This window comes from Macrotis lagotis, chromosome 2, assembly GCF_037893015.1.
Source record: "Macrotis lagotis isolate mMagLag1 chromosome 2, bilby.v1.9.chrom.fasta, whole genome shotgun sequence".
NCBI classification, from domain to species: domain Eukaryota; kingdom Metazoa; phylum Chordata; class Mammalia; order Peramelemorphia; family Peramelidae; genus Macrotis; species Macrotis lagotis.
In genome coordinates this window covers 96,887,393-96,899,748 of record NC_133659.1, presented here as the reverse complement: position 1 = coordinate 96,899,748, position 12,356 = coordinate 96,887,393, and the positions used below count along the sequence as shown (strand labels likewise).

Here is a 12,356-nt window from a genome sequence, read left to right as displayed (position 1 = left end):
CTATTACAGAATACCTCTCTCTTTACCAATTCTTTTTGGTAGAAAACAAGCATAACTCAATTATGTTTTAAGTTCATGAAGTAATAACAATTTGTGTATCTAAAGATTTTAATGGTTTTTCATACTCAAGTTCATAGAGCTAAGAGGGACATTAGGGATCATCTGCTTTAATTCCTTCAGTTTACAAAGGAGGAAATTGGGACTCATAGAGAGATGAAATGAATTCCCCACATAGGTAGTAAATAGTCAAGTCAAGATTTGAAGGACAACTAATTAGTACAGTGGACAGAGCACTTTGGAGTCAGGAGGTCTGGAGTTCAAATCCAGCCTCAGATACTTGACACTTCCTACCTGTGTGACCTTGAACAAGTCACTTAACACAGATTGCCACATCCAGGACCATCTCTAGCAATTCTGATTCAAGAAGGAAGGACAGACATCAACATCAAGATTTGAACTCAGGGTCCATCAAACCACCTTTAGCATGTATCCATATTCAGTGATCTTTCATACTATACCACAAAGACAAAATATAAAATAATTCTTTTCTCATCTCTCCAATTATTGATAAATATTGAATTATATATTGAATTATAATTAAAATAATAAATTATATCAAAAGGTGAGCTTTTCTTTCTTTTGTTTAATTTAAAAATGAGGGTAACAGCAAACATTTTACTATTTTCTCCTTTTTTTTTAAAAGTGCTGACTCCAGCTGTAGTCATGAGAGACTAAATCATCCATACTCCCCAGCCTGGTTCCTCTGTGACTAATTTCATGAGTTGACATGATGACTGGCTAGTGCTAGGATCCTGGGGGTTTTTAATTTGATTATTTGGTTTTTTTGTGTGGTTTTTTTCTCTGCAAGAGAGTATAGCTATAACTAACAATATAAGGTTGGATACGCGACTGTTGCCTTTTTTAAATAATCAGCTAAAACTTGTCTTTGGGCCCACTCTAAACAAAGCAATACCTTCTCATTTCTAAGCCTCAATTTCCTTACCTGCAAAAATGAAAGGATTAGATTGAATTTTATTGTCCTTTCACATGCTAAATTACACATATATGTATATAATATATTTATATTCAAGATTTGCTAAATCACTTCATAAATATTATCTTATACTCAAAATTACCCTGAGTCATGTGTTATCATTATCACCATTTTACATATGAAGAAACCAAGTTTTTTTAAATTTTGATTTGTTTTGATTTTGGCCAGGATAACATAGCTAGATTTAAAACTGATTTAAAATCAGGTATTCATCACTCCATCTATAATACTCTATTCCTATGCCACCTAATTATCTATATTTTTCAGAGAATAATTAAAAGAGCAATTTCTATTCTATGTTAATCAAGAGAGCTCTCTACATCAGTGAAATTACAGGTATAGTAAAAAAATACATCATGTTTATATATTTTCAATTACTCCCGATCTTTCCCCTTTTCTTTTTCTTAAAAGTATTATTTATTAATTTTCATCCATATGTACATGTATATTTTTCAGTTACAAAATTTCCTTCCATCATCCCTTCTCAACACCCTTCCCTCAGCAGCAAATGGTCAACTTTTCCTTTTCCTTAAATTCTTTTCTTTTTTCCTCTTCTTCATTCCTGTCTCTCTTCTCCTCTGTGCCCATCTTTTTATCTCGTGCTCTTCTTTTTTTTTTTGTTTTTTTTTTGCAAGCCAATGGGGCTAAGTGACTTGCCCAAGGTCACATAGTTAGGTAATTATTAAGTGTCTGAGACCAAATGTGAATTCAGGTACTCCTGACTCCATGGCCAGTACTCTGTCCACTGCACTGCATAACTGCCCCTCATACTCTTCTTTTTAGTAAATATTTGCCAAATATTTCTTAAACATGTCTTCTTTGACTTTGGAAATATAATGAGGCACATGAAATAGTCCCTGATTTAAGAAGGTTATATCTAGTTGAGGCACAATCAATATTTGTTATATATAATGTTATTATATAAAGAAACATGGCATATACATAAAAAGATAAATTTTTATAAAATGTACCATATGATAATTAAAAATAAAAAATAATAAGATTTTAAATGAATACTTCTGTGTATTGAAATCAGAGAACTATAAAATACTAGAATTGAAAGGAAGCTCAGAAGTCATCTCATCCAGCCTGTGCCCTCACCCCATCTTTGTTTGAAGACCTCCAATAATATCAGGGAAATCTTGTCTTCACAGTTGATTCCACCTGAACCTTGAACTTTTGGGCAGTATTAAACAAATGGGAAAAAAAAGGGGAAATGGATGCTCAACCTTTACCTCTTATTTTTTTAAATCCTGTAATTGAATTTTTCAGCTAATAGGCATCTGCTGGGTTCCATAGGGTATATGATAAAATATAAGATCCTTGCTCTCAAGAAACTTGCCTTGTGATTTGGCACAATGAATAGCATAGGCTATGAGTTCATAAAACACCAGTTTCTTGTGAGAAAGAATATTGAGAATATTTTTAGAGAAGAAGTTGAATTTGAGCTGGTCTTTATAGGATAAGTAGGATTCAGAAACTTGCAAAGGAGGAGGTTTTTTAGACAATTAGAAGGGTGAGAGTTAAAGTATTGAGGCAGGAATATTCATGAGATGTTCAGGGGAAAGATTAAGCATTTTTACAATAGGATAGTTATGGAAGATATGACTGGAAAGGTGGCTTGAAGTAAGAAAATCTTAAAAGCTAAATTAAGGATTTTTTTTAGTTGGGTTTTTTTTTAGGTTTTTGCAAGGCAAATGGGGTTAAATGGTTTGCCCAAGGCCACACAGCTAGGTAATTATTAAGTGTCTGAGACAGGATTTGAACCCAGGTACTCCTGACTACAGGGCCAGTGCTTTATCCACTGCATCACCTAGCCGCCCCTAAGTTAAGGATTTTTGAAACAAGCAATGGCCCACCACATCAAATGCTAAAAAAAAAAAAAAAAAAAACAAAGTCCATAAATTCAAGAAGCCATTGCTGAATATAAACAAGGCAAATTGGCAAAATAAATATTTGTTTCAAGAGGAAGTTACAATTAGAAAAGAAGGTCAATAACTTTACCATATTCTACCATCTTCCTTTGCCAATATCAAATGGAACTGGATAGAACAACATTTTTAACATTTGAAATGCTAAAGTCCAAATCTATCAAAGGAGAGACTTAGAGAAGGTCATTTCAAATGTTCCTTCTAGCTCTAAAGTTGCATTAATGATTAGTCCATGAAAATGCCTTAGTATGAAAAAATAGCTTAAACCAACCACTATATAACCATACACAAGCAAATTCATTCTCCTTCATGACAAGATATTTCTTTATGTTAAATAAAAATGGACTTTGTCATCAGCTGCATCTTCCAAAGAATTCCTATATCTAACTCCACTCTCAAAACTAAATCCTTTCCAACAAGTTATCGAGAAATTTTACAACTAACCAGGCATTTTAACCCCAGGGATAAAAAACAGAACATTCAGAGAGAAGTTTGTGTATGTGAAAGATATGACTATCAATATCTCCTGGAGAACTAGAGAGAAATCACTTTTTCCATGCCTGTGAAGTTAAACTTAATGCAGATTTTGTGATCTACCTCTTGTATTTACAATTTAAAAAAACTGTCATTTTCATTTTTAAATATTGTCTGTTCTTTTACATAATGTGGCTAAATCAACCCAGTCATCTTCCCAAAGAACATGTGCTACTATATACCTTAGAAACAATGTTAAAATCTTAGTACTTTTCAGAACTCAGTTTTCATGTCATCAAAATCAAAAAGTACAAACCATGTAAAAAAGGAAGAAGGGATGGAAAGGAAGGAGGAAAAGAAGGAAAATTTCTCGAAAGTGGGAACTACTAAAGAACATAATAAGTGAATGCTGATTAATGGAAAGAAGGAAGGAAGGAAGGAAGGAAGGAAGGAAGGAAGGAAGGAAGGAAGGAAGGAAGGAAGGAAGGAAGGAAGGAAGGAAAGAAGGAAGGAGGGAAGGAGGGAAAGAAGGGAGGGAGGAAGGAAGAAGGAAAGAAGGAAGGAGGGAAGGAAGGAAGGAAGGAAGGGGGAAAGGAGGGAAGAGGAAGGGAGGGAGGAAGGGACAGAGGTAGTTTCAAATAAGATATTTCTCACACTATCTGAAGATAAAAAATCTCTCATGTCTTATAAAGTATAGAGATGAAGTAAACGTGTCAATATAGAGAAATATTTTTACCTCAAAACAATTATACAGAATAATATGGCTAATGAAATAAGAATGCTATTTTCAGGGAAAAAATATTCTCAATATATGCTAACTAAAATTCTAATTGTTTCCTGGTACTGGTTAAGAAATAGAGTCATAGGATAAGGATAGGTTCAAAAGAAACAACAGTAAATGATTACAGTAATCTTGTGTTTGACAACCCCAAAGGTATTAGTTCCTGGGATAAGAACTCAATATTTGACAAAAATTTGGGGGAAAACTGGAAAAGAGTATGGTAAAATTTAAGCATAGATCCACATCACCCAACCTAAACCAAAATAAGGTCAAAATGAGTACAGGATTGAAACATAAAGGGCAACACCATAGATAAATTAATAGATCAAGAAATTATCTATCTGATCTATGGAAAGGGGACAAATTTATGACTAAACAAGAAATAGAATATATTATAAACTTCAAAATGAATGATTTTGACTACATTAAATTAAAAAGGTTTGGACTAATAAAATTAATGCTGCCAAGATTATAAGGGAAGTAGAAAATTGGGAAACAAACTTCACAATTAGAAGTTCTGATAAAGGTCTCATTTCTAAAACATATAGAGATTTGCATCAAATATATAAGGTTGCAAGTCATTCCCCATTTGATAAATGGTCAAAAGATATGAAAAGACAATTTTCAAATGAAGAAATTAAAGCTATATATAATCATATGAAAAAATGCTCCAAATCATTACCAATTAGAAAAATGCAAATTAAAATAACTATGAGATATCACCTCATACCCATCAGATTGGCTAAGATGAGGAAAAAGGAAAATAATCAATTTTGGAGAGGTTGTGGGAGGTTTGGGTGATTAATGCATTGGTGGTGGAGTTGGTAATGAATCCAATCATTTTGGAGGGCAATATGGATTTATACCCAAAGAGCATAAAACTGTTCATTCCCTTTGACCCAGCAATTCTAATTCTAGGTATACATCCAGGAGAAATCATAAAAAAAATGGGAAAATTTCACATGTTCCAAAATATCCATAGCAGCTCTTTTTTGTAGTGGCAAAGAATTGGAAATTGAGGGAATACCCATCAATTGGGGAGTAGCTAAACAAGTTATGGTACATGAATATTATGGAACACTATTGTTCTGTAAGAAATCATAAATGGTAAGACTCCAGAGAAGCATGGAAGGATTTACAGGATCTGATGCTGAGTAAAGGGAGCAGAACCAAGAAAACAATGGACACATTAACATTAACACATTGTGACCCTGATGGATGCAACTGCTCTTAGCAGTTCAGAGAGCTAGGACAATCTTATTAGACCAGCCATGGACAATTCTGTCACCATCCAGAGAAAGAAAAAGAAAACAAAACAAAATTCTTCAGACTCTGAGGAATACTACATTCATTTTAAAAAAATATTTCTTATATATTTCTTTTCCTTAATCCTAATTCATCATACCCCAAATGATTAACTTGTAAACATGCTTAACACAAATGTGTAAATACAATATTAATGTGTCTATTCACTGCTTAGGGGAGGGGGGTTGGAAAGGGATGGTGGAAGGAAATTTTGTAACTTAGAAATACACATAAGCATATGGATGAATGTTAAAAAAATTTTCATGACATATATTTGGGAAAAAGTAAAACATCAATTAAAAAATCAATCAATGCAAAAAACCCTAAAATTATAATTCATCTTTCAAAATAGTCTAAATAAATATAGCCCTCACTTTGAAAAACCACTCTTCTTAGTAAAGCCAACAAAGCATTTGGTAAAGTAAATGAATTTTTCCCATTGACTTCACATCCAAAAATCAAAAATTATTTCTGGAGTCAAAATCTCTCCAGACTGAATTGGAAAACTGAATGGATGTCAGACATTGGCTAATCTGAAGTCATAGAATAGACTGTGATACACCAACAATGATTGACTTACAGCAAATACATTGCAGTACTTTCTGAAAGATACAAATTTTCCTTCTCAGTTGCCTTCTGAAACACCTTCTGTATTAGAAAACGGCTTACTTAACCTTTCCTTTTAAAGAAAAATAAAACATTTTCCCTTATATGGTGATCCATCCCTCTAAGCTCAGTATTTTCAAAATATAACCTCTTCTTTATCCAATTCTCCAATACTTATCAATTTTAACAACTGAAATGCTGTTGAAATGCAAAATATACATTTCACTCATAGCAACCCAAGATGAAAATTCTTCATGTTGAAGTGTTGGTTGTGGTAAAATGCATTAATTCCCTGTTATCAGTGTCATACAGTAAATGTTTTATATTGAGTTTATTAGTGAAACTCTGCACTTAGATCATCAAAATAACAGATAATATTTATAGTGCTTTATGTTAATACTAATAAATCATCACCCTCATTCTAGTGTTATTAACATATTTTATGTAATGCATACATTGTATATATATATATATTACAGAATCTTAAATATATATATATATATATATATATATCACTAATTGTTCATTTATTCCTTTGACAAATATTTGATTGTTTGGTATAATCAAGACTCTGCTAGGTCATGTAAAAGATAAAAGGACTAAGTTTCTGATCTTCAATTACCTAAAATATATTAAATATTCTGTCATATACCATTAATATTATTATAATATTATTAAAATAGTTTCTTGGGACAGATAGGTGGCGCAGTGAATAGAGCAACAAGCCTGGAGTCAGGAGGAACTGAGTTCAAATCTGACTTCAGACACTTAATAATTGCTTAGCTTTGTGACCTTGGGCAAGTCACTTAACCCCATTGCTTTGCAAAAACCAAAAAAAAAGTTTCTCAAAAAGTTAGACCTATTTCCATATAAAATATTACTATAAAAGTAACATCTTTTAAAAATGAAATGATGCAGGGTGGCTAGGTGGTGCACTAGATAGAGCAACAGCCCTGGAGTCAGGAGGACCGGAGTTCAAATCTGGCCTCATGCACTAAATAATTACCTAACTGTGTGGCCTTGGGCAAGACACAACCCCATTGCCTTGCAACAAAAACAAAAATGAAATTTTGCTTATTTAATAAAGCTTTCAACATGGAAATATTATAAGCATGAACTTTATAGAAATGAAAATGTTCTATGATTTAGTGAGAGCAAAAAATACCACTTTTTCTCCTTCCAAAATGCTTTAAAATTCAAACTGCTGCTATCTTATTTTTCACTTCTCAGTAAGATCCTCTACTTGATTACAGATAGCAAGTAGATAAGAAAATATTCTGAACCAAGAGACACTGCTGGCCAAAAAGAGGAAAAAAACAAAATCTATCATTTGAAAAACTCCATCTCAGACTCCCCTCCTCATCTACTCCCTTATGTTAGCCTAGAATAAATTCAGGAGGTAGCTAATAGCTTCCTTTCTTGAAAAAAAAAAAAGACCAGAAGAGAGTGTAAAAAAATTTCAAAATGAAAACAGAATAGGAGTAGACAGAAAAGTCTCTCCATTTACTTTATTAGGAGGCTTCCAAAAAAATCAACTTCATGTTAATTACTTAGAATCACATTGTAAAGTTAGTATTAAGCAAATCACAAAAAGAATACTAAAACCCAGATGTTTCCCACCATCATTGTGACCAACAGGAGTGTATTCATGTTAGAATGGAAAATACTGATCAAACATTCATTACACAGTTGTCAATGAATTCGAATCACAAATTATATCAGGGAATCAAATTAAAACTGTTTCTGAAAATACAGTAAGCCAAAACTATATGAAGTATTTCCATGGAAAATTAGTTTTGTGCCTTCTTAAGGTTCAATGTCCCCCTTGTCTTTTCAAGGACATCTAAAATTCACCAATACACCCAGGAAGGGTGTTGGCCCCTTGGTTTCCTAGGCATAAAAATGAGTACCAAATCAATCCATGACTTTTCTATTAGACTAAAACCTGAATGTGAAAACTTTTTAGTAATAGGAATCAACAGAATATTAACATTGACATGATTCCACATCATCATATAAACTTGGAATTAAGTGAAATGTTGAGAGCAGTCATGAAAATTTGAGGAAGCAAATTTGGGGCTCAGGACAAGAAGCGTCTTACATGCAACTAAAATCCTTCTGTATAGTTTCACAAAAGCAGGATGTTGAAAATATTGTAAATGTTTAAAGAAAAAAAAGCCTTATTTTCTCATTTTAAAAATCATAACAAAATTTAACATGTGACATGTTGGAAAAATCTTAGAACATTTCTTTTAAAATGTTTTGCTTTTCTAAGAAACTTGAGCAAAAGGTTAAAAAATTGAAAACAGTTTTCTTTTTTCTTATAACTTTTTTTCATAAAAAACATACCTTCTTCCAATGGAAGCCTTATAATCTGTTGCTTACATTAAGCCTCCATGTTATCTAAAGAAATATTAGTCTTTGTGTCTCCTATTTCCAAGTTACCAACTCTACATTGACACCCACTGCAAACTTTTCTTTTAGTTTTATGCTCATCTTAAAAAAAATTCTAAAATAAAATTTCAAACAAGAAATCATGAAGAACCAAGCACATACCTGTGACAAAGATATCAGAGTCCAGAAACGCAAAGCCAAATGTCAAGAGGTTAAGCCACAAAATCATGGTTATATCTGGGAATCAGCTGTATAAAACAGCATGCGTCCTTCTGAAAAGGAAAATAATTGTTATTGCTTGAGGGGGAAAAAAGTATTTCTCCAAAAAAGAGAATCAAAAATAAAATAACAGAGCACATACTCTGCTGGGTTGTCTTATCAGTCAGAGAGCAATTTCCTCTGTTACCCTTCAACTAACCACTTGCTAGCTACAGGCACTACTAGGTAGTGATGTCAGATTCAGTTTTACCTACTTCTCAAAAAAATGCTGTAGAGTCCCGTTTCCAGGAAGTCAAGAGACTCGTTCAAAGTCAGTGCAATGACATCTTACTTCCTTATTTCTAGCCATTTTGAGTCTCTGAGATGCATTAAGAGGCCCTTTTAAAGGGATCCTTTTTCTCTAAAGAATGGACAATCCTCTTTTTTTTTTTTGTAACTCCAAATAATGTTTCTTCCACTGCAGAAAATTCTTCTGATAAATTCTTTCAAAATCCCAACAAATTCTCAGTATTTATTTTCATCTGACTGATGAAAAAAGTTGAGACAGAATAGAAATGTGTGACTACTCACTGACTGATCATAACATACAGATCTATTCTATAGGCTCTTGGCTTCTTAGAAATGGGACTCTTCAGAATTGTGGACCAGAAATTCTAGGTGTCTTTATTTTGATTATGCTAATGATATAATTGGGTCAAACAGTGAACAGGTATAGAAAGAAAATTCAAGATAATTTAAGAGGATGAGAGCAGCTAGAGAGGTCAGGAAAAAACCTCATGTAGGATGTAGTATTTTAATTTAATTTTGAAGGAAACTAGGGATTATAAGAAATGAAGATAAGGGAATGCATTCACATCAAATATTCATGATCAATAATTCAGTGTTTTACCTAAAAATGAAGATTTTTATGTAAATCTAGTGTTTGCAAAGGATTTTTCATATTTTACTTTATCTGAGAATCACAACCCTGTAAGATAGACCTGGCAATGATGTTTATTTCCATTTTACAATAAAGAGAATGGTTAAAGGGCTTGGTAAATAAGAACTAGTAAGCCTTGCATTTGGAATATGAAAGGTTTTTTTTTTCATTTTTATTCATGTATTCCTAGCATTTAACACAGGACCAAGGATGCAGTTGATAATTAATAAATTTCAATTGTTATATTAGTTGACTTTTCTGACAAGACCCAATAACTACCAGGGTTTCCAATACCTACCTCACAGGATTGTTAGGAGGACCAACACAGTGTCTGGGGCATAGTAATTTCCATAAGAATACTTCTTCCCTTTGCTCTTCCCTTCCCCATCTAACCTCCCCACACAGCAGGTGTTCACCTAGTTACTTGTTTCCAAAAGGCAACCAAAATCAGACTTTATGGGAGTCGAGGAGGCTATGTAAAGACTCAAGTCACTTCTCCCTTGACATAGCTTCCTGGTGGCCTCTAGTTAGATAGACGTGACTTCCTGGTCACATATAGGATTTAAAAAGTCCACTCATAGAAGTGCTCTTCAGACTTGGCAAATGTCCTTAAACTTTCCATAGGAGATAAACTAGGGATAGAGATGTCTACCCAAGCTAAGTGCTATTGAATCTTTGTTGAATATCTTTTTTCCAAGATATGACTAAGATAAGTAAAATGTTAATGTTATCATTGAATCTGGACCGGCAGGATACAAACTTGAGCCAGTCTCACCTCTAACATTCTTTCTGAGAGGAGAGGATATCAATTTAAGAGAGAGCACCCTCCTCCCCTCCACCCCATCATGTAAATTGATTAGTTAAGTGCTAAAGAAGGTTGCCAGGAAGTGCAAAAGAAAAAAAAAAGAACCAAGTCTAGTATTCCCTAGTTGAGGTTGATTCTACTTCAGAGGCTGAATTGCTAATATAATAACATTTAATGTAAACTTGACCAATATATTCAAAAACTAAACACAAAGATTGTGTTTTTTAAGCATCATGCAAAGAAGAAGGAAAAGTAGCTAATGAAACAAGTGAAGGAAGTTCAGTTATTGAGAGTTGGAACTGAAAGACCACAGCCTAGAGAGAGAAGGCTCTCTCCCACCCAGATGCTTCACTGTACCCTATTGAAATCAAACCCTAAAGAAAATTGGAGCAGATGTAAAGAAGAGACTTGGAACTCTCAGCAGTCATAAGAAAATCTCAAACTTATGCTATTTCTTCTGCCCATAAGACAGTGATTTTCTCTGTAACTGAGGGAGTTTGAGTAGGAAGACTTTCTCTATCAAGGAACTAAGGAAGAAGCATGAGTTTTCAAATAGCAGCTTGATTATTCACTGAAGCAGAGGCTCCTGAAATGGAGTCTGCTTGTATCATTGCAGAGAAAAGTTTTGAGGATTTACTCAAAGGATTTTAGAAAGTTTAGCTAAAATTGAATTCCCGTTGCAGCCAACTCACTAACAGAGATCTACAAGCACAAAGGGGGGAGTTCTAAAGGAAATTGTTGCAATAAATTGGAACTGGATCGACCCCAGTAGCTTCACACATATATTGTCAGTTTGCTTTTAGGGCAAATTTAGGTCCCACCTCCTGGGTGTAGTTCATCTAAATGGCATCAGGTGTCTATTTTAGGACACTTCTGACTTACAATTATACCCTGTATGAGCACATCAACTGGCAAAAACTGACCAGTCCTATTCAACTCCTGCCAGTTGGAGTTTGGACAAATACAACTATCAATGGAAATAAATTGTCTGAGAATGAAGCATGAAGATATAGAACATAGAATTGGGTTGGTCTACTCAAACTAAATGGTGGAGTAGCCCATAGATATGTAAACCATCATCTATCAACTGCTAAAAGACTTAAAGGAATTCATTCATGCCATCATTGAACATGAAGTAAAAGGATGATGACCTGTCAGGACATAGACCCTGTGGAGAGGAGGAAAGTGAAAAGACTAAGGGTAGGAGGAGCCAAGTTAGGACAGGCTTTCAAGGTCTAAGAGAGCATTGTATGTTTGATCTTAGAGGCATTAGGGAACCAGAAGGGTGGCATGTTCACACTTGTGCTTTAGAAAGATCAATTTGACATGCGAATGGAGAAAGGACTGAAATAGGGAGGGACTTGAGGCAGAGAGAGTGACTAAAATGTATTGTAATTGCTTGAACTTGAGGTAATTAGGGTCTAGTTTAGGATGACAGCACAGTTAGAAGAGAGAAGAGGGTTTATTTGTAAAATCAGCAAGTTTTGACAGCAGATTAGATATGGGGAATGGAAAGAATGAGGAATAAAAGATAGCAACTAGGTGGTGGATCTAGATAACCAACAGGATAATGGTATTCTAAACAATAGTAGGAGAAATAGGAAGAAGGATGAGTTTGGAGGGAAAAATAAAGAGTTCAGTTTTGGGCATGATGAGTTTAAAAGAGCTTTAGGATGTTCAGTTTCAAATGTTTAAAAGGCAGAAGTCATGAGAGAGGTTAGAATGAGGCAGGTAGATCTGAGGGATAATTGGAAACTTGGAAACTGATGGGATCACCAAGTGAAACATCATGGAGGGAGAATAGAAGACCCAAAAGAGCCCCTTGGAAGATACCTATGGGTTAATGGGTATGACCTGGATCAAAAGGA

General features: G+C 33.9%; 1 protein-coding gene across 5 annotated transcripts in view; it reads right to left on the bottom strand.

Annotated features, from left to right (window-relative positions):
- The window catches only part of PTPRC (protein tyrosine phosphatase receptor type C), a 138,522-nt gene extending 129,504 nt beyond the window's left edge, over window positions 1-9,018 (bottom strand). For 3 of the 5 annotated variants that reach the window (XM_074222295.1, XM_074222297.1, XM_074222296.1), the window contains exons 1-2: window positions 8,907-9,018; window positions 8,708-8,817 (exon numbers count right to left, since the gene is read on the bottom strand). In XM_074222295.1, the coding sequence (XP_074078396.1) occupies window positions 8,708-8,774 (67 nt within the window). In that variant the 5' untranslated portion in view covers window positions 8,775-8,817; window positions 8,907-9,018. The remainder of the gene's footprint in view (window positions 1-8,707; window positions 8,818-8,906) is intronic. The other 2 variants (XM_074222298.1, XM_074222299.1) reach the window with 1 other exon arrangement.
- Window positions 9,019-12,356: the final 3,338 nt, after the last annotated feature.